Source organism: Blennius ocellaris (assembly GCF_963422515.1).
Source record: "Blennius ocellaris genome assembly, chromosome: 20".
Lineage (NCBI taxonomy): Eukaryota > Metazoa > Chordata > Actinopteri > Blenniiformes > Blenniidae > Blennius > Blennius ocellaris.
In genome coordinates, this window is record NC_137669.1 from 19,195,021 (window position 1) to 19,221,929 (window position 26,909).

A 26,909-nucleotide genomic window follows, 5' to 3' on the forward strand; every position below is an offset into this window, starting at 1 on the left:
ACACAGCTGGAATCAATCAGGGGTTAATCATCAAGCGAGACACTTGAAGGGCAAAGCAGCAACATCTTGGAAACAAGGAGAGAAACAGTGAAGCCAGAACATCAACTAAACAGACAAACATGACAATAACTCCACACTGACATTGAAATGCATCAACGGGACACGACCAGACAGAGAATTGAGAAACTGTCCTGAACATAAAGACCACATGAACAGTTCAACTCCTGATGACATCAAAGCCAATCTGACAAACAAACAAACGGCAACAACCCCCCCCCCCCCCCCCCCCCAAAAAAAAAGACATTTACAGTGCTCAACTCTTCATAGAACCATCCAAATAAAACTCAGACGAAAGACTTCTTTATTAAAATCATCTTTTTATTTTCGTCCCGCTTGCAGTACAGCACACTATTGTCAACGTCCCCACTGGTGGCAGAGGTGAAGCAGAGTGGTGGCAGCGTCCCGCCACGTCTGTGTGTGTGTGTGTGTGTGTGTGTGTGTGTGTGTGTGTGTGTGTGTGTGTGTGCGTGTGTGTGTGTGTGTGTGCGAGGCGCTGACAATAAAGTGCAGCACGACCAGCCATCATTCCATACAGTCAGTCAATACAGCAGGATTAATACAAGGCCTTTAGACATTGTTCAGAGGCGTACAGGCAAAAACTGTGGATGTGCTTCCACTGCAGGCTAAAACTGGGCTCACCAGGGCTTCCGACCAGTAAATGCTTCAAATGTCTTTAAAAGCAGCTGGAGAATTACCTTCCGCCATACTGACTTACTGTACAGTTAATGCATTGTAAGCATGTAAATGTAAGTTGGCTCAGAGAAAAAGGACCTCAGGCAGTGTTGTTTCCTGTGTTCTACCCATTGACATGGGATGTGCAATCACTGTTTTCCGGAAGAAAAAAAAAAAAAAAAAAAAGTGGAAATACGGACTGTTTTTCTTGCTTGAAAATCCAAGGAAAGCCCTGGTTCAGCCACTTTTGGCCTTAGTGGACGTCACACCAGCGAGCAGATTCAGCTCTGCCCGAACATGTGTCGTAGTAGCTTTACCAGTTTTGTAAAATTAGGAAACCATGTGTTTGTGGTGTATAGTACTTTTTTTTTTTCTTTTCTCTTTTACAGCACAGCAGCTTGGCAGATACAACACACTATGTATGGATATCAAAGTCCTTATACAGTGTATACCATAAAGGTTGGTTGGCAGGGGTAGCTGTGCATGTTTCGTATAATATTACAGCTACTAAAAAGGTGCAAAACAACCAAAAAAAAACAAAAAAAACAAAATAAGGAAAAAAGCCTGTGCTGCTCGCTACATTGTGTTTCAAAGAGGTCACCTCACTGTACAATAAGGTATAAACTCACGGGTCCGTTGAACCCAAAACCAGGTCGAGAATGTGACCCTCTACATAAGTGAGATATTGTGATAAAAGCTGCTGTATCCATAAAAGGTTTAATTAGTCATTTATCTGAAGCCCCAACCAAAAAGAAAGGCCCCTCTGGGTAGACAAACACACGCCACCACTGCTACAGTGACACGGTCATAAGACACTCGTGCACCCCTCCGCGTTGTCACTTTGTTGAACTCTTAGCGTTTAGCTATGGTCGATAGCTAATGGAGGCGGATGGTTGGTCTTAAGTGAGCAAAAACACAGTTACATACTGGTCTCTGTTTTCGCTGGGTGGTGGGGGAGCTGGGCGGTAGGTTTGAGACAAGGAGAGACAGAGAGACAAAAAAAAAGACATATTCATCAAGATAATATCATAATTTCAGTAGACAAACTTATAGAACATAGATCATAGAGTCTTGAAATATACTATCATATATATTTAGATATGCTATTTTCTTTTTTTTTTTTTGGATGAAATAAATATTTCCACAGATACTCTTCTTTGCTTCTTTTTTTTTCCCAAAAAAGAAACCGAAACCAAAAAATAAAAAACAGATCAGCTTTACAATTGCAAACACGCACCAACACAATGGATAGACGTGAGGAGAAAAGGCGAGGGGGGGGGGGTGCGGGGTGGGGTTAACAGGGAAGATTGGTGGCTTTTTTTTCTCTTTGTGTTTCACGCCGCTAGCAGCAGCTGTGCTGAACTCGTGTACGGTTACACTTCAGCGCCAGCTGACTGATGCTGTCGTGTTTCGGCAAAGGCTCCGACAAACTGTGAGCTGAACGGTCCTGTTTGTATTTGGGGGAACAAAGTTGAGTTGATTGTTACACGAATGCACAGGAACATGTCGCACTCAATGATTTTCCTGGTTTTATGAACCTCTTTGTAAGTGGCTGGTTGCTGATTGTGAAAAGCACAGCACTAAAATATCTTCATCTTTATTTAATACAGTCAATTTTTTTTTTTTTTAAAGAAAAATGTAAATCTATATTTTGAAGTAAATAATGTTCCTGTTGTCAGCGGATATAATGGCATATGCGTCTTTAACACGATTATACGTTCACAGTAATGGACTTGTAATGAGAAACAATATCCCCAAATATCAAGATGCTAAACAACATTTTTGTCTAATGCTACCCACGGCCACAAATATATATCTATATATATGATATATATATTTAGATACTTTTTTTTCCATAAAGAAATTCAGACAAACCCTACACAACAAATTCATGTTAAAAACTTAGGTGTTCTTTTGCCTTCTTCAGCTGAAGTAAATTATGGCTCAGATGCAGTTCCAGGCAAACAACATGAGCTGACCAGACTTGATGGCTCAGGCATTTCAACCAACTGAGAAACACACACTATTGTGTCTGTGGCTCCTGCCTCTTCACTAATACATCACTGATGTCCATTTTCCTGAAGCTAAATTCTAATGTTGATGGTTGTCACGGACTACTAAGTGCTTGACATCGGTGTGTAACTGCTGGTGTCAGCTTGGTCATGGATGGAAAAAGCTATAGCTCTTGGTTACACATTTACAAGGTGAGAAATACTTCTTGAAAATAAAATTGAAAAGAACAAACAAACAACGAAGCATCACTTGAAGTGCTACTCTGTCTTTCATACACCATCATTCAGAACAAATTCGTCTTCATCACCATCTCATCCGCTAGCATCCGACGCAGGCACAGTCTCTTTGACATCAAAACGGCACTTGCACAAAATCTTTGCACTGATCAAATCTCGGTCTGGTCACGTTGACTCTTCAGCACAAAGTTAACCCCAGATGTACTGATTAAAATACAGAACTGCATATTTTTCGAAAAATATATGGCAGGACCAATGAGCCGGGGGCTAAATGTATTTAATTTACCTGCACCTGGAATCCCAATGCGTGTGACACCCCCTCATATATCAGGTGTATGTCTTCTACTCGATTGCAAGCTAGTCTATGTTGATTGGTGCTAATTAAAACTCTTGCAGATAAAAAAACTTAAAGTCTTTTAAAAACCATCACCCATACCACCCCCCCACCCCCCCCCAACAACTCTTTTAGACTTGCCCTATAAAGTTAGCATACCATTGTTTACATCATGCTTTGTCAACAATAACTGAGGTCAACTATGTCACAAATGTTTTGATTGCACATGCTGACCATCAGAAATGCTACAAATTTCCATCTTCAAATGTCTCAATTGGTGTTGCAGCACACCGGTCGGTGGCCGACTTTACATTCAGTCAAATGCAGGGAGGGGACAGACATGGCCTCCATTGTCTCGGTTAGGTAGTTGAGAGAAACACTTTATGTGCACCCAAGTTTAAGTAGCATGGCACAGTGCTTACATTGTAATAAACTTCTTGATATACAGAACACCACTAATAACAACACCTACAACACAGAAGTAAAGTAAGGACTTCAACATATAAAGCTTCAAGATGAACAGAAGGTGACTAATGTATTGCTCAAGAAAAAACAAACAAACAAACAAACAAACAAACAGATGAAGTGACTTCTTCAGGTGCATGTCCTCTTGCATGTGCCTGTATGTGTGAATGTGTATATTAGTATGTGCACATGTTTTGCAGAAGATGGACGACAGCAAGATAAAAGGAAACAGCTGCTCACGTTGTACAAATTGATGTGGAGCTTGACTTAAGTTTGGCACTCAGCTTTTCATTAAGCCAGTAGAATATCAGTCACAGCTGACTTACCCTGTTGTCAAGAATACAAACACAGAAAAGCACGGACCCACAGAATAATCACATCAAGGAGAGGAGCCAAGAGGGCAGGACAGGAGATGACAAGAGAGATGAGAAGTAGATAGACATGAAGATGGGATAGTAGTAGAAAAATAGAAATAGAAACAAAGAATTTATAGGGTCAAAGAAGTGAAAAGGGGTAAAAGATATGGATAAAAGCAAAACAAAAAATGGAGATCAGAGAAGACAAGGTGGTTATCACCTTAATCTCCTACTAAACAAGGTATTGATCAGACACAACAAAGGTGCCTTGGGTGGGCGTCACAGTTCTGCGGGGGTGTAAACAGTTTGTTAAGGAAAACTTAAAATAGGCGTAAGCGAATTGTTAAGGGTGGGGGGAAAAAAGCACATTGTTCATGTTAAAGGCTTCCGAGAGCAGCAGGCATACAGTACTATAAAGTTCCTGAGCTCTCAGTAAGCATTAAGAATCTTCTGAATACAAACTACTGCTCTGCTTCAACATCCGAAGCCCTTTACTTTCTCTAGCAAAGGAGTTTCCTTTAGTTGTATGACTTTTGATGTCTGCTTTACTTCTATTGTATTGGTTAATTCAGTTCAGTATACCAAGTTGTCACTGTGGTTGTAGTCTTTCACCTACTAAGAGGAATAGAAGGAAACAACAGTAAACATAAGATTGCTCCTGTTTTCCTTTGACCGTCCCCACTGGGTTTGTTTGGCTTTCTGGTTTGTTTGTTTGTGCAGAACTTTAGGAAAGGGCTCAGTGCGTATATGGTACTGACTTGGCTGTGCAGCTATGCTTGCTGCCAGGGCAGATTCAGATCCTGACACCTGCTTGACACCGGCCTTGCAGGACTCCCTTATGACTTTGATACCTTGTTGAACTTCAGACCTCGCTCTCCACACTGGAGAAATGGGCCGAGCCCCTTCGTGAGCAAAGGCTCTTGGCTTTGAGTGGTAAATGAGGAGACTGAGGAAACCTCTGGGGTTGGGGTACAGAGCGCAACCTCTGGTACTGCAGTTTGGCACTTGCCGAAGCCATAGAGGACGCCTGGGGTGCCCCCGGTGCAGATGAGACCACGGAAGGAGAAGATACTGATGAGGACGAGGTAGGGGGAGGAGCATGGATAGAGTGTGATGAAGACGGTGGAGCCGGAAGGGCAGGGAGAGCAGGTGGCAAGTTTGGTATGAGGCCCGAAGGCGGGGATGGTTGTCTTCCTCGATCTCGATCCCTATCAGTTCTCTGTGTCCGCTGTTGGATGCTGAGGTTTGACTGGCTGCCAGATTTTGTTGGATTCTGTGATCGATCAGGCTTGGATGAGGATGAGGAGTCGTGTTTCGGCTTAAAGGGACCACCAAAACTCTGGCAGTGGTGGAACAGCTCTTCCTGACTGCGCGATGTAACACGGGCCCACTTGGACAAATGAGACTGTTGGTGGTGTCGTGGTGAATGACAGGAGGAACAAGCGGTGTGTGCTCTTCCTTTATCCTTTGATTTACGTTTACTCTTCTTCTCATCTTGTATGTGGAGCTTGTCCACTGACCAGTATCGGCGTGGAGGTGGTGGTGTGAGAGGAGGTGGGGGCCAGTGTGAACCTGATCCCCAACTTCTTTCGGCTCCATCCCCTCCTCCACCACCACCACCACCACCACCACCACCACCACCTGCACTGGACCCCCACCCACTTTCCGCTGTTCCCCACCTGTCTCCTCGCTCCAGAAAGAGGTCGTCTCTACTGTTGATGCTTCCTGCTTTATCCCTTGACGGGTAGGTACTGAAAAACCAACCTCCTCCTCCAATTCCACCCACTGCCCTGCCTTCATGGTCTTCCCAGTACCTCTCAAACTTCCCAAATTCTCCTGATGAGCCATCATCGTCTGAATAAATTCCGACCACCTTATCACGCTCTCGCTCCTCATCGGACATTGTCCTTCCTCCTCCACGCCTTTTCCTACGTTCTGATTTCCTCCTTTCCTGCTCAGAATCCTCTTCATCCTCTATTTCAGACTCCCACTCATGAAAGGACAACCCCTCCTTGGAATGCAACTCACTTCTCTCGTTCCGTCCCAATAATGGTCTCCTCTCTCCTTCCACTCCCACAGCGTCTCTGTCTGAACTTTTACTCTTCCTCCTTTTGGAGGATGCAGGCAACAAGGGCAGGAAGGCAGATGGAATAGCATCAGAGGATGGGTTACCCCCTCCCCAGAACTTGACAGATGTAGAAGGCTTACTGCTGGAGCTGTGGTAGTGCTTGCTGTTCCTCCTTCTGTGGAGTCTTTCTTTTCCTCTACTGTCTTCTGCATCATCTCTTTCTTTCTCATCTCTTTCCTTCCTTTCATCTTCACCCGGGATATTCCATCCATAGCTTCTGATTGAGCTCTCACTTTTTTTACGAAAGGACTCTCGCCTCAGTGGTGGATAAGACGGATAATCTGGTGTCGCCGTTTTAAGTTCTTCTCTTTTATCAGGCTCTGCCCCTTCCTGTTCTGACCTCTTCGGTTCTCTCTTCCTTATTTTCTCATCTTTTTTTCTTTTCTTTTTTACTTTGCGTCGCTTGCGTTCTCTTTCTCTCTCTCTCTCCTCCCTCTTTTTTTTCTTCCGACCCTTCTTTCTCCTCTTCCTCTCACGCTCCCTCTCTTTGTGGTGTCTCTTTTCTTCTCTACCCACAGCTCCGTCTCCTCGGCTTGGTGCGCCACTCCTCCCTCGCTCTCTGTCACCCCATGACGCCCACCACTCCTGCAATTGGGCCAGCTGGCTGCCGGTCCTCTCTCTGCCATATTCTCTCTGGGGACGAGGTTTCCGCGGGGGGATTGGTGGAGGTGGTGGGCTGCATGGCAGTGATCGCGATGACATTCGGCGTGAACGAATCTTCCGGCGTGACCCCAGGAGAAGGCTAGACTCCTCTGTAAGGAGATCTGAGTCATACTCGTCATCCACCGTAAAATCCCGATCACCTGCTCGATAACGAAAACTCAGGGAGGAGTTGTATGAGCTATCACTGGAGCAAGAGGAGGGGGAATTTGATCGAGAAAGTGACACAGAAGATGAAGAGGAAGATGAGGATGATGTGGAAGAGGAAGATGAAGATGAGGCACTGGAACAAGAGGAGTAGAAACGACATGGAGAGGATGGAGTTGTAGGGGTATGCGTTGGGGAAGAAAGGGGTACAGGAAGAGGTGGAGGCGGAGGGGGCCGACGCCCTCTCCTTCCACCTCCATCACCTGCACCATATCTCCCACCTCCTCGCCTCCCCAGAGGGAGTATATTCTCATACAACGGACCTCCTGAGCTCTTTCTTCTTGTCTGACCGAGGCTTCCTCGTCGCCAGAAGGGAGGCCTTCGCGGAGAGGATGGGAGTGGTGGAGGAGGCTTGGAGATTAAGTGTCCTTGGCCTTGAGGTGGGCCTTTTGGAGGCAGCCGTGGCATGCCTGAGGCTTTGGAGCTCCGGGGATTGACTTTGGGAGTTTGCTGTGGGACCCCTGCTTGTTGATCTGAGGTAGCTCCAAGCCCCTCCGGATCTATAGGACCATAGTAGCGTTTATATTCATCGAGTCCCGTGTCTCCTACAACCCCTGCTCCACCTGCAACTCCTCCCTGCAGGCTCCAGTGCTGTCCAAGATTCTGCTGATACTGCTGCTGGGCTTGTAAATCAGTAATTCCTCCCGCTATACCCCCAACACCTACTCCACCACTGCCTGTGGTCAGGACTTTCTCTGGCTTTGGTCTGTTCCAACGATCAACCACTGCCAGTCTGCGGTCGTGGCGGGGCAAGAACGTGGAACATGGCATGGGGCCTTCCAACAGAGGGCTATTTGAGGGACCCAAAGCCATCGCTGAGTGTCCTGTAGTTGGTGGTGATCCTGGTAGCATTGTCGTGTAAGTCTGCCCCTGTTGCTGTTGATGGTGCTTCTGCTGCGGTTGCTGTTGCACCATAGCAATGGCTGTCGTGTTGTTGACTGTTGCTGTAACAAGGTGCTGTTGGGCAACTGTAGGCATGGTGGTCACGGTGTGGTACTGGGGTAAAGAGGACCCTCCCGTCTCATCTTCGAACTGGCAGCAACTGTACATCCCCTGGGTGAAGAGATAGCAGAGAGATTGCAATTAGACCAGCAGGCTGCTAGGTATGATAAGGGGGAAGTGTGTGAGTGTGCAGGCATGCAGACGTGCGTGTTTGGGTGCGAGCATGTATCAGTGTGAGATAGAGTGAAAGTGTATAGAGCAGTTGTTGATAAGTATCTCTACAAACACATGAAATTCATGTTTAAAAAACTGAGATATATAAGCAGAGACAGATTATTATGTCACTCTGTGACAATTCAAAATACAATCCAAATGTTTGCTTTCAACAGATTTTATCATAACATACCCAGGATTTGTAACAATTCAGACAAAATGAACAGTGATCACCTGAAATAGCAGGCAATAGAAGGAATGAAAATATAGTGTCTGATTTCAACCTCCTCATTCTGAAACAGGGCCCAAACTGTCTACACTGCATGTTATTTAGTACCTGTAAAGATGCAACATAATAAGATTAATTTTGTCACGCCGTTTTCGAAGACAGTCTGCTAAGAACCTGCTATAAATATCTAAGACTGTCCTGTAACACTGTGGCAGGTTGCTGTGTCAAAAAGACTTTGCATTGGTCTGAGCTACAACCTTTTACAGCTTCATAATCCTTTATCGTTACTCAGCACATTGCATAAACAGACTGTGTAGCTTCATTAGCTCCACAAATTTCACATTGTGATTGAAGAAATCTTTTTCTCCTGAGACGCTGGGAATTCACTGGAGGTTGTGTTGTCCTACTTAAGGTTTTCTGTGTCACCACGTGTGTGTATTTGAGTAAAAATAAACAAAAAACAAAAAAACAAAAAACTTCAGCCTGAGTATACAAGGCTTATCAAAAAACCCAACATGCAGCATCGGTTACCATTGGTAACCGATGCTGCATGTCAAGACAGCTGGATTTTCTATCATTTACCAAATTACCTATTTCTGAACCAAACTAGAAAGGAGCCGAGTATATCCACAATGTTTTTTTTTTCATTTTCAGTGCACAAATTAATTTGTGCAATTTTTATAGTCTTTAACATGAACTAATGTGGATTTAACACAATAAAGAAACAGGAAACTGCAGTGCTTTCATCGTGCTTTAAAATGGTTCAGGAATCAGAAATTAACTTGTCTGACAGAACTTCTTTCTCAAATTGGCAAAATGTTTATCTTTAGCGAGATACATTTTGATAAGTTAGCCTACGAAGTGAAATTAGAACGCTGACAGTTTAATTGTCAATAATAAAATATTACAGAATAAGTGGACACAACAGTTTAGACAAACAGTTTGGTTTGCTCGATAGCTGGAACTTCAATCCATTCAAATTATCCTTAAGGTATAATATTGCATACTATGGTGGAAAAGTAAATACATTTTCAAGTGTTCATCTTGCTGACATTAATCGGCTGGATAGTTTTACTTTACCAGCGACACTCTGGCTTAAAATGTATAAGCAAGTATTTGAATGGTATATTTTTTTTATTAAGGAAGTAAGTAGATTACGTTAACCATCACATATGGTCATGGTAAATACACATTAGAAATAAAAGATTATCTGATGTAACGGCTATTTCATCAAGACTGAATGTAGTTGACCATGACGATGGCACGTTCAGTTCGAAGCTGCTTGTTTTCTTGCATGTAGCTGCTGTTATTTTTTGCCACTTGAATCTAAATAGGCCTGTTCTCACTCTGTTTTTAATGAACTCCTCAAAAAAATGGCAAGAGCACTTTAAATCACCAGTCTGGCTTTTTTTTTCTTCTCCATCTCGGCAGCCACAGCGTTCAACAAAGCTTTGATATGAATAAAACATGAAATAAAAAAAAGTCAGCGATATGTATAAATTACTAGCGCCTCATGACATATTTTAAATTTTAAGCTCTCTCTGTCTCTCTCTCTCGCTCTCTCTCACCTCTGTGTATTTACCTCTCTATAGATCGATGGGACTCAATTAGCAATACTGGGATGGGCCATGTATATCACAAAACCTATTATTCCACACGTGGAAATGATTCATACAATCCTCCGCTATCTATCACATCTTAATGACAAAATGTGTGGGTCGTCTTGTAAATCTCTGTTCCCCACCGAGACACAGATCTGATGGAGGGACTGTAATAATGGCCCTTCCGGACACATGAATCAGCAGTCCCAGTGGTAGAAGTGCTATCACAGTCCCCAGAGCACGGGCAGCGCAGCACAGTGTGAAATTGAAACTTGGGCAAGTCACTGATTGGGTTAAAGTGAGTCACCGGGACCAGATGCAGGGACTTTAAAGCAAGCACAGCATATAGCGGGGCAGATAGACACTAACTGGCTATGTGTGTGTGTGTGTGTGTGTGTGTGTGTGTGAGAGAGGGGGTGGAGGCGGGGTTCTTTTGCATTCAATTTATGTTTTTAATCTCAGCAGGATGAATTCCACAGCTAACATTTTCCCAAAAAATATTCAAGATTTCATAGGGTTTATGCATAAAGGGGTCTATGTAGATATCGGAGGGCTGCACAGGATAGAACAGATTTTCACCTAGATGTCCAGTATAAATAATGAGAGTGCGAGGTAAATAGACACCTCATCAATCTTGGATCAGCACAGACACAAGAGCCAAAGATCTCCAACTGGACTGGTTGAATGTCACAACCCTGACACGTTTCAAAAATGAATTAAAGGCCTTTCAAAACAACCCAAAAAAGTGATACATGTATGAAAAGGACTGCAAGGTGGATTGCATTTCTCTCATCATCAACATACTGAGAGTTGGAGTGTAAATAGATTTGTGCTTGTAGACGAGACGGGTTATACGCTCACCTGTCACTCCAGTAGTTACATGTTTTAAAACACTACATTGATGAGCAAAACTGACGTTGAGAAATGGGCAGGAAAGGAATTTCTCATCCAGCCCACGTGGGCTGGATGAGTATTAAACGAACTGCTGACCTTCTGGGATTTTCACACACAACCATCAGTGGAGTGTACAGAGAAGATGGTGAGAGATTGATTCAAAATGATAGGAAAGAATCGTAACTCAAAATACCAAAGTATCTGTCGCTGTCGTCAACTGAAACAGCAAACTGAGGCTGGAGTTGCTGATCATGCCCGATCAGGACCACAGTGTGCTATCTTCTGACGACGACTTCCAGCAGGATAACACACCGTGTCACAAAGCTCACATGATCTCAAGCTGATTTCTTAATTATGAAGATGAATTATTTCACTGTATCCCAATGGATTATACAGTCACATAGATATTTTTACATTGTACACTCACGACTGTGTATCTTCCTCTGACTCTAACTTGATAATCAAATATGCTGATGACACCACCATCATCGGTCTCATCAGTGATAATGATGATTCCTCTTATAGAGCAGATATCCAAAATGTGGTTCAGTGGAGTAAAGCTAACAACCTCCAGCTGAACGCATCAAAAACATGTGAACTGGTCTTTGACTTTAGCCGGAACAGTTCTCACACACCTGTAATTATTGATAACTCCCAGGTGCAGATTGTAGAGTGCACGTTTCTCGGTTTAACTCTCTCTAAAGACCTGAAATGGGTCAAAAACACTAACCGGGTTGTTAAAAAAGCTCGTCAGCGTCTCTACTTTCTACGTAGACTTAGAGAATTTACCACTAACTCTAAGATTCTGCTTAATTTTTATCACTGCACCATTGAAAGTTTATTTGTTGGCTCTGTGACTGTGTGGTTTGGTAACACCACAGACAAAGAGAGGAGAGCTCTAAACAAGGTGCTCCGCTCTGCAAAGAGGACTGTGGGCTGTGAGCTTCCTGTTCTGGAAGTTCTTTATAAATCCAGACTTTTAAACCGAGCACTTGGAATCGTCAATGACTCTTCTGGCCACCCTGGAAAAGCCTTGTTCCAGCTTCTTCCTTCTGGCAGAAGATATCGTTCGCTGAGATGCAGGACATCTCGATATGCCAGCAGCTTCTTTCGACAAGCTCTTATCAGCCTAAACAGAGCACTTTAATGTATGATCTTGCACTTTATTGAATCTGTTTCAGTCGATCGAGTTCACTGTGTCAATTGTTCACTGTTCTCTTTGTTTTATTTCTGTACTTTTATCCTGTTTTATTTATGTACTTTTTAATTCATGTTATTTTATGGCTGTACCTGTCTTGTGCACACTGGGGACTTTTACAAATTTATTCCAATGTGGTTTTACTGCAATTGGCAAATAAATGAATCTGAATCTGAATCTGAATCTGAATCTGAATCTGAATCTGGTGAAACAGACGATTCACATCGTGGATGTTCAGCTCACAAATCCGCAGCAATTGCACGATTTTAATCTTGTCGGGAAAAAAAAAAAGTGAGAAATGTTTCAAGAACTTTGTTGAATCTGTGCCACCAAAAACACGGAAGGAATTCTGCCATGCCATTAGCAAGATGCATTGTACTTTAAAAGCTGTCAATATATGGTTTTTCCATTAAAAGTGGTTTTTACATAAAAATAATTTTCTTATATATATAAATTACCATTCAAAAGTTTAAATGTATTATGAGGCTATGGTCATAATGTACAATTTTAAAATCCTGTCTTTAATATACAGCGAGAGAAAAACCGTCGGGCTTAAGAGAAACATGAATCAGTCATAAGGAAAAAGATTGTGCCAACGGCATTCTACAGAATATAATTTCATAGAACAATGGAAAAAATGTGAGCTGAATTCATCTTATGTGGTGGAAAACTGGCAAATAAATGTTTGGAACTGTGCAAGTTGAGGCAGCACCAGTCGACCAAACGGAGTGTAAACACAAAGACTTTATCCTCTGAGAAAAGGAAGTCTTTGTTAAGGAATACAACAAAGAACCCCCTCCAACTTTAACTTTTGAGCGGCACGCAACCGCAGGACCTCCTGTCTTTGACGCTGTGTCCTGTTTCTGTATGTGAAGCAACATTTTCAGAGTAAAAGCAATTTATAAGTCTCTTCTCATTCTAATTCTGCAGCACGACAGTGCTCATGTACAAACTTGCTGTGTTTTATCACATTGGTTTATTGCTTCCATGTTTGTCTCATTAACCAGTGCCGGATGAGGAACGAGTTCCTGTGCAAAAGGAATGAGTCTGTAGCTTTGTGAATTGAAAACCTTGATTTAGTTTGACTTGCCAATATGTTGGAGGTCTAATCTCAGAAATTCCACCTCTTAATGTCCCTGGCTCTTTATGATGCAATTAAAACACTCTTACACTCTGAATAAATGATTAATTTTCTCAGCATTGTACTGCAAGACGTGGAAATATATCACCAATTCTTTGTCGTTGGCCCAATGTGGCGGCATTGCCTTCACAATGATTGCAAACATGGCGTCGCCCTCCAGAATCTCTCTGCAGTGTTCCGTGAAGCCTGCTTCTCACTCCAGCAGCCTCTGCCCCTCCACCTCACCCCTCTCCTCTGTCCCTTCTGATTTCTTTCCCTCCTTCACCTCCCCTTGGCCGCCCCCAAAGACCTGCCATACTCCAGGTACCGCTGCCATCCAAACCTGCAAGTGTCTCCTCCGTCAACTCTGCTCCCTTATTATCTGAGAAGCCCCCACCTGACTTCACCTCCTCAGTCCTCCTCACCATCCCTCCCCAATCACTTCATCATTCTCTCTTGCTGCCACAGGTGAAGCACCCGCCTTTCTGACTTCCCATCTCATCTTTCTAGCCGTCGTAAACAGTTTTTTTCTACCTTTTTTTCCCCTTCCCATTTCTCTTGTTTCCTCCACCCCTCCTGTTTTTCCACTGCATTTGCATTAAATGTTTCACGACCTCACGGTGAACTTACTGGAACTGCTTTGGCACAAGTGGAAAATAGCTGCACAGCAGCCAAGTCATCACTCTGGCCTAAACGCTTTGTGTTTTCATCCTTGAACGAAGCCAAAAGCCTTCATCCCACTGATGCTCCTCCGTGTGGCTTCCACTGCTCATCCCCACTGAGGGCCACCACGAGCCACACTGAAGAAACAGCAGCTCCGTTCTACCCAATCCGTCTCCTGATCATATCTGTCAAGTGTTCATTAACCTTCCTTCTACCGAAAGCTCGGCTGACCTGAACATGACCGCGGTGGTGCAATCAGTTGAGTGACGTTAATCTTTTTTTCATGAATAGAGTCCATACAAGTAACATGAGGTCTCAAGGTTTCTTGCACCTTTTCACAGTATCACAACATCTGGTCCTGCATAAATCATTTATCAGCACTCCTGAAGCACTGTATTAAGAATCAGTGGCCGATTTCGCTGATTGGTTCCCCTCTTCTTAGACTGAGGTTGTGTGAATCAGTGTGATCTGCTATTTCCGACTGAAATAAGAGGCAAAAAAACCAAAACATTTATTCGGAAGATTTTAATGGCTTTGATTTTTTGAATCCCCGGTAGAACATTTCATAGCTGTGCAGTGGTTATCACTGTGGCAGGAAGGATCCCTGCCAGACTGTTTAGAGCCGTTAATTGTCCACCAGGTAACCCCAGAGGCAAATATTACATACAGTAACTATTGCTAGTATAACTATGGTCAAATGTGATGAAGGAAAAAAATAAAAATATTTGTAGCACACAAAAGCAAAATTTATTGAAATTCATAGTCTGGATTATTATTGATGTGGGTTTGGTAAACTTCTGAAGCGATATGGATTTTCAGGGATATTTTGGGGATTTGATGGGGACGCATCACATCTCCAACATTCAGAGTTCACCCTGATACAGAAAAAACTGATCACAGTGACTCTTCAGTATAGATCCATTGCAGCTCTGTCTGAAGTCTTGTTTACACTTTCAACACTTTCACCTAATTTACCACATGAAATTCAGTTTCCTCCGCATTGTGACACTGGCAGGAATCAGCCAGTCAAATATATCTCTAAGAACAAGTTCCTCGTGTCCCTAACTGAGACTCTAAGCTAAAGTATCTGCACAAAGCCCAACCACAGCCTCGTCTGAATTCCAGTTATTTATTTGGAATTGGGATAACAAGTCGTCTGTGTGGTTATAATATCAGATCAACTGTGAAAAAGATGCTGGCGCTCAAGGAAAAACAAAATGCAATGTGGACACAAGCCCTTGTAACACTTTACGATTGACAGCCACGTGAGTCATTACCCTGCTGAGAGCCAGGAGGAAGTCCATCCCGCCGGATCGCTTGACGCAGTGCCGTAGCTTCCAGTAGACCAGGTGTTCCCAGGCGAACACCAGCAGGCTGAGCCCCATGGCCACCAGCAGCATGTAGAAGACCCCCGCCATGTTGTCAATGTCCAGCTTACTGCTCATTACCTGCGGGAGCGCCAGATAAAGAGGCAACAAAGGAGAAAATGAATGGGAGCAGAAGGTAAAAAGAGGTAAAAGGAAACATAATAATAGGGACAGAGATTAGACAGGAGAGTGTATTTATTACTAATGAGGGGCAATTTGTCTCCCAGACAGCAGATAAAAAGTTAATTACAACCAACAGCACGAATGAGGCTCCCTTGCTGCCGTCACTGGATGTTGGAGCGCCCATCTGTGATTTTGTACAGCCAATGCACTCGAAAGAGCAACACAAAGAACCAAACCTGTCAGTCACTAAAAATAATTTTGTTAAATTTTTTTATTATGTCAAACAAAAAAGGTTTTCAGGCAGTTTGTTCATTTTCAAAATTCTCTCTCTCTGTCTCTTTGTCGTCTTGAGCCAGGGTGAATTCAGAGTGAATCAATAGTTATTAATGCTCCATATCAGAGGTTTGGGTTCCTGTGAAAGCATTCAATCCAGACTTATCTGGACTTTGTTTTCTTTTTAATTAATACATATTTCTACATCGTCGCAGAGCATCAAATTAACCAGATGGGTTCAAGCTCACAATGAGTTGGTGGGACCAAAACACACGTGTATACATACACGCAAACACACACACTGGAAAAAGTGGCTTCAACAATCAATATGAACTCTTTAACTGATTGACTACTTTGATTGTTCATAGCTGTACGTTTCTGTTGGCAATAAAAGCTGTTTGCAGTTTTGCGATACATTTTAAGGTTCTCTGGAGGTGGCTACTCATACAAACTACAAAGAATACATAGGGTGAGTTGTCTTTTCAATGCTCTGGTCCCCAACTTTCAACAGTTTATAGGGTCAACACCAGCCCCCAGAAGAGTCTTAAAGTCCCACAGACATCCTTAAAAATGTGATGAAGTGACATTGGTGGAGTTTGAGCTTCTTTACGAGGCAGTGGATATCTTCTCTCGTCTTTAATAAGGTTGTGGAAAGGGATGCACTGTAAATCTCTTATTTTCTCCACTGACATCGAGAACAAGAACGTCATTGCTTTGCATTTGGAATAAAATCCAAAGTTCATAGTTGTGATGTGAAATATTAATTGCTTCACGTTATTTGTTTGCCTGAAAGGCCAAAAGTACCTGATTTAACACTTCAATGACTGTGAAGAGAGAATGGTTTTTCTGGTTGACAGAGAACATGTGAGCTCATCGTACCTCAATCTTATCATTGTGGCAGATTCCCGACAGCCAGAGACGCTCCAACATGTCGATTTCATCTGGAAGAGAAAATGTGAAATAAAAAGGTTATGGAAAGACACATTCTACAAAATCAGAAAAAGAACAACTTGATTAGACACAATTTAAAGGAAATGGTGAAGCAAGATCCAAAGTTGAGCCGTGGCAGATATCACCAATACGATACTGATACCGTGGACGTGGTCTAATGTGTAAAAGTAGCCATCAATGCAATTTCTTTTAACATCATCACAATACAAAACCTGTCAATTAACATTTTAGTATTGATCTGCAAATAATTGGAAAGAACTATACCAAGAAAGTCATGAGAGAAGCCATGGAAGCATAAAAAGAAAGTTTCAGTGTCTTTATTTTGTTACACATCTAGAAAATAAAAGTGAGATGATGCGTATTGTAAGTAACCACCGAACGGAGCCACAGTTTTACCATTTTTCAGAGGTTACAAGCTGTGAGCACAGAATGTACTTCTTATGAATTAGAGCATGAGGCTGGAGAAACGGAAGGAAATTATATCTGCAGCAGGAGTTATGGGATAGCAAAGAGAATCAGGGAATTGGAGATGGTAACGGGAGCAGGGAGCAGCTCTTTGAAATGGCCGGGTGTCTGCGGCGGGCAGAGCTGTGCGTTATCACATGGGAGATGAAAGTGTGGGGGGGGGGGGGGGATGCACAGAATGCACACAAACATTACAGCTGTCACATGTGATGCACACTCGGAGCTCCCGCGTAATGGGTCTCTCAGCGTCGGCCATTAATGCATTAATCAAAAAGAATGTGGCAGTGGGAAGGAAACCAGGCTTTTCCTTGGGTAGGCAAAAAGGGACTCATGCAGACAGATGTGTACGACCGGGTTGCAGAGGACCTTTTAAACGAGAACACACACACACCCTCGGAGTCCGCCACCGCACACACTCTGACGATATCTCAGTCAAAGGAAGTTTCCAATTCCCAGTGCTCACAAGTTACAATATTAATCGACCTCCGGGTTAATTAACGCCGGCTGGAAACTCCTTTATGGAGCTTTGCCTTGTGGATTAGGCCACCGCGACTCGGACGTGTTGACTGAGACGTCAAATCTGCTCAAACAAAACACAAATCTCAGTCCAACGCGTGCGACTGTCGCGCCACGTTTCACTCTACCCCCCCCCCCCCCCCCCGAGTCACGTGGGAATTCATATGTCCCCTGACAGCCGAATTAAAGTGGGCTCAACTCCATCGACCCCTTTCCGCACACAGTCCCCGACAATAGGCGCTTAATACGCATGTTCACCCTGTGTGTGCGGCTCGCTCCCGCGATCTAATTCCAGTTTCAATGAGTGCTCGCTTGATTTCTCCCTCTCGCCGTCCGGCTCTCCGCCTCGCTCTCTCGCCTTTATCTCCCGGTAAATACGTTAATCATGGCAGTCGGCTGCACACAAATCGGCTCTTTGGGGAGAAATCTGCCCCACAAAGAGCTGACAGACAGGGCGAGTTTCATGCGTCTCCTCTCTCACCTGCTCCCAGCAGCAAAAAACGCCCCGAAGAAAAGAGACAGAATGAAAGGGAGAAGACATACAGACACATTTCCTCCCCTTGATTTCTTGACAGTTTCGTTGTGTTTTGGGAGCAATTCAATTCACTCACATTCACCTCTATTATGTCAGCGTGCCGGCATCCTCCATCGCACCGCAGTGAGAGCTTAGGGCCCTTCAAGCTCTAATCCTCATAGTGGCATGATAAATAAAATCTCCTTTATCCAATCTGTGCAGAAACAGCATTAAGGAGATGGTATTACCTGGGGTAGTTTTATGCTCTAGTATCAATTGCAAACCCCTGAAAAGCAGGTAAACAGCAGGCAACTGATCAAATAGAAACACATCGACTGGCTGTTTTCCAATAAGTAGCTTTTGTTCTCAGTCTGAATTTTTTTTTAACATTTCTCTTCTCTTTGATGCTCATGGCAAATACATACAGGAAAAATAACCAAATCTCAACACCCTCAATGTCTAAGTGATTCGTTATCTGATCCTCTCAGATATCTTTACCTCACTTGAGTATCTACTTGTCTCAGCATACCTGCAGGTAAAAATCTCTTTTTCGACGTTTGACGTTTCAATTAAACACGTATTGATTTTTGCATTTTCATTTCAGGAGGTTTCACATTCACAGATCACATGAACGTGATCTGACCTGACGTGTTTGGAAGACGGTGTGAAGTCACGCCGAGCCAGTTCCGTTTACGGAAGTAAATATGCATGGCACGCCGGTCAGCACCAGGGTTGCCAGATGTGATTCACTGTTTCCAGCTCAATTAATGCAAAACGCTAGGGCGGGCATAGATATATCATTCCCAACTCTGAGAGAGCCTGCCACCGCTGCTGACTTACAGTAATTGTAGCCTTCGTACAGCCACAAGAAAAGTCGGATGTGAGTCACTTGTGAGCAAAAAAAAATCTAAATTGGGTTTCATTTCCCTGCAGTGTGAACGTGCCCCAAGATGCTTTCTGGTCTATATGAGGATGTTATTGTAGTAAAGAAAACCTTCACAAACTTAGCTTTGAGCACAAATGGTATGTCACTTCCATCATAACAGACCAATGTACAGTGTTTTGGGTCTATCACGAAACACAATCATACAAATACTAGAAATGATTACATTTGAGATTTTGTTTTGATTTAAATTTCCCTTCTTTTATGCTTTGATTAAAAAACATGTAACAGCTTAGTAAACAACTAAATTGCTTTGCTCTATTCTATTCAATTTGGCCTTTAAATGAATTCTACACCGGTCATATTGAATTACACATTATCCGAGTGACAACCAGGGCAGAAGCAACATCCAGCTCATGAATAAAGAGTAAACCCGAGCACAGCGTTTAAAGTTACGAGAGGCTGTCTCGCTGTGAGTGACAGAGGTGAATGATGTGAGCTACCGCTGCTCCCATCAGCGTGTCGGTGCACAGTTCCTCCATCTCGGAGAGGAATCGCTTTGTCAGCCGGCCTGTGAGAGTACATGATGAAGGAAAAAGCGAACCAGAGAGACGGAGGGGGGTTTCCAGGGAGAAGTGCTGTGTGCAGGAGGAGGTTGAATCTAATTGATCTCCGAGGAGGAGGATCCCGAAATATTAATCTCCTCAAGAGGACTTAAGTAACGCACTTGGACTTGTGATTTCTTGTAGGAGCAACTTGATGTAATGCAGCGCTGTCATTTAATATAAGTTGGTGACTTGACCTGCAGGTTGCAACTCCAGGTCGAATAAATATGTTAAGAAGATGAATGGATGGGAAAAAAATCTCACATGCGCGCACATGCTCACACACCAGCATTGTAGACTTTACCTTAATTACAGCAATATATGTTCATTAATTATTACATATCAATAATAAATATGACTAATTCATTAAAAAACATTCGATCAGGCTATTATTTATATCATACAACTGTGATTATAGCTTTATTTCATTGCATCCTATTTCTTCTACTACCTCATATAAAAAGGACACATACTCACATTTAGTAGTATTATTTCATATTTTTATAGAATTGTCTTTACTTGTTTGAATGTATAAATTACTTTTTTCTTTTTCTGATGAACAAAAGAAACTCAAACTTTTATGATTGTCCTGTTTTTGTTGTATCTGATCGTCGTCGAACCTCCGACTTTCAGTCTTGATTAATAAAAAAAATTCTTGGCAAATGCTTTTGCTCTCAAAACGAATGTCCCCGGCCGCCCCTCCTAAATAACTAACAATATGAATCATGTTTTTAAGTAAATGGATTTCACTAATATGCAAACTTTCAACGAGTTTCACTAAAAGAAACAATTGGACGATGTTTATTTAAATTATCTGAATAGATTCAACGGGTAGTAAAATCTTTTACAATATCAGGGAGGTTTCTGTTATTGTAGTGCTTGGGAAGATATTTCATGTGGGATTGGAAGCGGATCTCAAGCAACGTGCAAAGCATTAAAGTCAAGTGTGTGTTCAGAAGGAGTTCTGTGGCTCTGTTCTCTGCCGACAAAATGAAAATCAACATCTGGGTCTCTGAAGTACTCAAAGCCACATGCACACACACATATATATATATATATATATATATACACACAAATATATATAGATAATTTTAAAGGCTGAGATAAAAACAGAAAGCCTTTTCTCCGGGGTGTAAATCGCTGCCTCAGTTTTTTAAGGTTCATATTCACATTTTCTTTTTTATCGTCCTTTGGCGTGCGAGGTGTTCGTCGTTGGCTTTGCTCAGTCAGCGCGAATCAGCGTGAGTGACACAAAGGGGAAGTGTAGCGGAGGCGAACTTTGGATGCACGCTGCTGTGGGATTTCAACTCAGGTGCAACATCAGCACTTATAACTGTACACATTCCTGCGTCTCTGGGTCCTTCGCAGCTTCACTCTGAAGGCACTTTGTTTGTCTTCAAAGTACAGGAGCCAAGTGGGACGTGACACACGGCTGCCTCCGCTTCAAAAGGTTTCCTCTTTCAGAGGTATCGCGAGGAAGCGCCTCTCTTTCCAGACCGTTTTCACAAGCGTGAGCATGAGGGTCGAGTGGCATGAGTGGCGACTCTGGAAACAAGTTGAAAACTGCAGTTTATTGGCGATTATAATAACTTGATTAATTAAGAAATACATGAGCATTGTCCAATTATAAGCATATGTTGAGGCCTATGGTGATTCCATCTTTTCTGATCTAATAAAATGATAGATGATGTCCAGAGTGGCAGACACCCTCCGACGGAGCCCTGCAAGGTGCTCAATTAATGTCCTGTGTCGTGCTCAAGGACACTTTGAGAGACGAGGGATCAAACCTGCAACCTTCTGACTGGAAGACAACCTGCCTGCTTTAACAACCGTGTGTGAGCAGCTATTCTTTTAATTTCCCACATCAACCGTTTTGTAACTGTGTTCAACGATCCAAGGAGCCCAACATGTCATTGTGTGGAGGCGCCGCTCAGCTCCAACAGTCAGTGTCCATCTGCAGTCGGCCTCTGGTGGTTTTTTTTTTTTTTTTCTTACCCTCCCAGGCATTGCTGTCACAGGAGGCACTGAGGCTTTTTTCTCTCTTTCCCACTTGCTAATTAAAAAACGGGCTAAATTGGTCCCCAGAGGAGCCAATTTGGTGACTGACCATTCGTGTGCTGAGAAAAGAAAACACAGCTCCAGCATCGAGATGTTTTGCGCAGTACCAATAGATATGCTAATATTACCATAACTATGTTTTTTTTCTTTCTTTTCTGTCATTTTATAGACTTGACCTTTGAATTATATTACATGCGTGACATACTTTAAATATGTAAAATCTGCCTCATACATTGGTGAGAAGAGTACTGTCTCCTCGGTCAACGGATAAATGCCGCCTCAGATGTGGGTATTTTAATTCCTTCATTCTCCACTGTTCCCATCATACTCACTACAGCCACTAGAGGGCAGCGTCGACATGAATAAAAAGTCAAACCATTCAACAATCAGCCACTTGTGTCAGGTTTGGCGTGCAGCATTGCAGCATTAGAGAGAGAAAATCAAGAGGAACATAAATAAAATTAATTCAGTGAAATGTGAGTAAAACTGGTTTGTACATAATCAAAGTGAGTTGATAGAGAATGTGTGTGTGTGTGTGTATGTGATCCGACCGCTTTACCAGGGATCACATCCTCCCCTTCCTTTTTCTTTTCCTTCTCTCTCCCTTCAAACATCTCTATTGATCTTTCTCTTCATGTTCTCATAACCTGCTTCCTCTCTTGCTTCTGTACTGACTGTCATCCACTGCATTGCACCTCACCCCATCCTCACCGGTCACCAGTGTCTTGACTACCTCCTCAAGTTCTTTGCTTGTTCAGTGTCTCTTCCTCTCGACAACTTTTGTGCAACTTTCTCGTCGTTCAGCTGAACCAGGGGCGATTTGCTCTGAGAAATACGTGGATAGACCCACCTGCTGACTAACACATCCGCTCTGTTTCATTACTTTCACTGCAGGGAGGGGGTGACACTGTTTGCCCATGACTTGTCAGCCTGTCTCTGTTGTTCTGCCGCAGTAACCCTGTTGGCCTCACACGGTGAGGCGCCTCTGCATACAGCAGAGGGTCATTTGAAGCGGTCCAGTGCTGATTCTTCCCAGTAGTCAGAGTAAGATGCCTTCAGAGATGCTTTCAAAGTGTCCAAGAGGTTTTTTTTTTCTTTTTTTTATCCTGACTGTCCTGGGAATTCTTCCCTTGCTGTAGCCATATAATGTCTTTTCTAGTAGCTGCTGGTCTGGCATGCAGGGAGCATGGTCACCCCAGCGTATCTAACTGCATTAACACAGTGTAGGCATTATGAGGGGACTGCTTATGCTTTTGCGATTGGCTGTTGCATCCCATGACAGTGGGCCGCCGAGTTAATTAACCATTAACGAGTATATTAGTATAAGTCAAAATCCATTCAAGATGTGGCAAACTGAATGAATCGCTGTGTATATACACCCCCCCCCTTCCCCTCGTTCTCTCACCATCTCCAACCAATTGCAGCAGAGCCAGGTCCAAAGGGCGTTTCCAGCGGGAGTTCTTGTTCAGGGCGATGCCGTAGCCCGTCGTGGCAAACACTTTGCCGGAGCCGATTGTCATTACCTTTTCAGAAACAAACACATGCACATCAGCCTCCGTATCGCCATTGAAACACACAAACACGTTAATCCACAGAGAGAATCAGACACACAGAAGCAGATGGCAATGAGCGAATGGAAATTACGTTTCATTTCAACTGTGTTTTTTTTCTTTCTTTTTTTTTGTCTGCTGTCGTATTAATGCATTTGGCTGAGCTCTAATATCGGCATCCCGGAAAAATCCCCCAGCTGAGGAGTGGGATATTGTTTCAGTGGAGGAATTAATATAGATCCACATCAGTTGTAATAATTACTGCAGCACTGGCTGTTGTGTGAGGCTGCTGGGAGCTCAGGGCCTCCCACAGACCTTATTACAAATGATCACTGGGCAGGATTTTCATTCTCGCTGCGGGAGCTGTATCAAATACAAAGTTATAAATAAATCAACACCAGCACTGTCCAAAAATGACAATATTAACTAGCTACCGGCCACGGGGGACATATAAATGCATTGGATGCGTTTGATATATTTAACACAGATGTTGCTCTTGTAGAAATGTTCATTTGGCATGCTTGTTGTGTTTCCGACAAGAAGAGAGTGAGTGCACACTCTTTTTGTTTTCGTGTACACAATAGCTGCAGGGCGAGGGGACTTTAGCAGTGGCTTCGGCTGTGTATGAGTGTGTCACTGGGAGAGCTGCGAAATGACAGAGATCTTTTTTCTTTTTACCTTGCAGCCCTCGTCCTTCCTGGCCATATAGTTCAGCACAGCCGCATCATAAATGAAGGCATCCAGCTTCCTGCAGGAGGAAAAAACAAAACAAAAAAACAATGAAAATGACAATGAGGGAAGGGAGATCACTGACCTGAAGCTAAATGACAGCAGAGGGAGTGAAACGATTCGACCAAACGACAAGAGTGATGGGCAAACCAGAGACAACAGCGTTCTGTACGCACAAGGCACAAAACAGAAGCTGTCCTTTCCCGGACCTCGTCAACACCTTTTCACACAGAGAGATCTTCACTACAATGCAAACAAAAATGTATTATGTCCTCCTACAATAGATTCACAAGACCTAAAAACAATGCAACAGTGGTTGGAAATCAATTGAAAGGTGACAATTTAATAGCTTCTAGTTTTTAAGTTTCTTGTGAAATAAACTCCCTGAACACCTGAGACTGTTGCACCGGGAATTTCCTTGTGTCTGGATGAGCTGCACAAATATATTTACCTGTCATATGGAAATATGTGATACGGTGTATTTAAAACTTTTTTTTTCTAATCTGAAAAAGATCTGGTTGAATAGACCGAAGAAAAAATTCACTGACACAATTGCCACGAGATACTCATAAACATATGTTTCTGAAGCAATACAGTAAGAATTGAATCTCAAACCAAGCAGTAATGTAAGTTTGATATTTGCAGGTCCACTGCTCATAATAAAATCTCAAACGTCCCTAAACCTAAGTTTTTATAAGATATAAATGTTTTATTACCTTGCACAGGATCACGAATGAATGAAAATCCACCTTTCGATTGTTACTATATTCTATATGCAGATTAATTAGTATCAATTTAGAGTGATATATTTTTGTATATCAACCAGCAAACCAACCAACCAACCAACCGGTTAAGCCTTTTGTTTTAAATTCTCATGGACTAATGAATTCTTTCAAAAAAGTGACTCTAATGTGCTGGGGTGCCGGAGCAGAGAAGACAGTCTGTGAAAAGCCAGTGTACATAAAACGAGAATTACGCCAGTTCATCACGAGGTAATGGACTAACTGTAACAGCTCAGCTCAGATTGATGATGTACATCTGAGGAACTCATGATAGATTTGCCACTACACCTGCTCTTTTGCCTCACATTAATTTATATTCTCACTGCGGGAGCGGCAGAATAAAACCAAAGTATTTCTGCCGAAGAGACGGAGCTCAGCAGAAGGATAGAAAGGAGAAAAGATCTGAGGGGGAGCGTACACTGGGCAGGAGGACTGGAGGAGAAAAATGAGATAAAAACTGCAGGGAGGAAGGAGGAAGAGCAAAGCAGAAGCTAAAGTTGATGAGCTGGGAGCAGGAGTTAATGAGGGGGGAGGTTAAGGCCAAATAGGAGACATAAGAAAGAATTACAAAGAAGCAGAGGAAGTCTGGAGAAGGAGCAGAAAAGCTGACTGGAGATGGAGAGGTGAAAATCTGTTGCTCTGATAGTGGAATCAAACACAAATCTTCACTTTGACGGCATAAACTAATGTTTCTCTGCAAAAACGTTATCACAACGAGAGGTGGAGAGAAGGATGTGGAAAGGAAGACAAACAACACATAATGAGAGATACGGGGGATTTATTAACGAGGCTGAGGAGAGGCAGCGACACAAAATAATGTTGGAAAAAAAAAGTGCAATAAAAAGAAATGCATCATCGGAGTTTTAATTCCACGCTACAATAAGTCTATCTGACTTGTGTATGTGTGTGCGTTTGAGCGCAAGGGTGTGTGTTTCCAGTTAATGAGGGAAAAATAAGTTTAGTTATGGGAATGTATTGGATTAGATTAAAAAAAGTACAAGTGGGGGCATGTGTATGTGGGTGGGTAGATTTATCTTTCTCACAAACTCTTCATCTACTCACATGGTCACCATTGATCGCAAAGACAAAAAAAAAAAAACATCGCCATAGGTAACTAAAGTTAGCTTCGGATTACAGTTTGGGTTAATCATAGTTGGGACTTCATTCATAGTCTTCAGAGAATGTCTTTATTTAAAAGTCAAATTTGTTTATCTTTTACTTTACACATTTTCAAGTGAAAACAGAAAACTCTAGTTGTGACAACTATGCTCGGCAAATTGCAAATGTTTTGCAAAGGCTCAGACTCTCATGCTTTATGTGTTAATGGGGAAAATGCAACTTTTTCAAAATGGTTGTCTCCGTGTCGGCGGCAGAAACACTGCACCTGCACATGTGCACCACGGCCGTAGTACATATAATAATTTTATGAAACCAAAAAGCAAAAGCAGGGCGAAAATGCTGGACTAAACCAAATGGCAGGATGTATTTAGAGTTACGATGCGGCTCCAGTTCAGGTCAGGGTGGGTGAGGTGGAGCAAGCCGTCAAAGGATCATGTCAGTGAAATGTGTTTCGTGTGCTTGCTCGGCCCATTAAACCTTCATCTGCATCGACTAACATCACTCCACTTTGCAACCCTCACACTTCAAATTTCATGGTGTGCAAGTGTATATTTTATAGTAAGTGCTCCCGGCATTTTGCACTCCCTAGGGCAGATAATCACCCTCCCACCCCCAAACGACGGACATAAGAGACGCTTAAGAGCCAAACCAAGGCTGGGATGGCACCATTCTCACACTGCACTGCGGCTGCTGTGAACATATATAATTTAGAAGTCTTCCCCGGCAGCCCCTCTCTCTCTCCTCCTGCTCCATTTAACAGCCATGATACTTAGGGGGCTGCACAGGTTACCGCAGTCAGCTGAGGCTCCCGAGGCAACGGGGATCAATGCGCTAACAGGTTGAGTCAGGCAAAGGGGTTCCAGTAATTGAACCGAGTGAAGACAATAGCACTGCCTTGAGTTGGACAAAAATATATATATATAAAGAGGAGAAAAGGTGTGATCCCTATACAGTGGGTGCCATTGTTAAAAAGGTACAGATTT

At 43.0% G+C, this 26,909-nt stretch overlaps 1 protein-coding gene across 1 annotated transcript in view; it reads right to left on the reverse strand.

Annotated features, from left to right (window-relative positions):
* Nucleotides 1-6,826: 6,826 nt before the first annotated feature.
* Nucleotides 6,827-26,909, reverse strand: part of LOC308144668 (glutamate receptor ionotropic, NMDA 2D-like) — a gene marked incomplete at both ends in the record, with an annotated part of 123,844 nt that continues 103,761 nt past the window's right edge. The window contains 8 exons of the mRNA XM_080515848.1: nucleotides 6,827-6,981; nucleotides 7,068-7,111; nucleotides 7,282-7,450; nucleotides 7,542-8,184; nucleotides 15,269-15,439; nucleotides 16,634-16,695; nucleotides 23,152-23,269; nucleotides 23,975-24,044. Of these exons, the coding sequence (XP_080371974.1) occupies nucleotides 6,827-6,981; nucleotides 7,068-7,111; nucleotides 7,282-7,450; nucleotides 7,542-8,184; nucleotides 15,269-15,439; nucleotides 16,634-16,695; nucleotides 23,152-23,269; nucleotides 23,975-24,044 (1,432 nt within the window). The remainder of the gene's footprint in view (nucleotides 6,982-7,067; nucleotides 7,112-7,281; nucleotides 7,451-7,541; nucleotides 8,185-15,268; nucleotides 15,440-16,633; nucleotides 16,696-23,151; nucleotides 23,270-23,974; nucleotides 24,045-26,909) is intronic.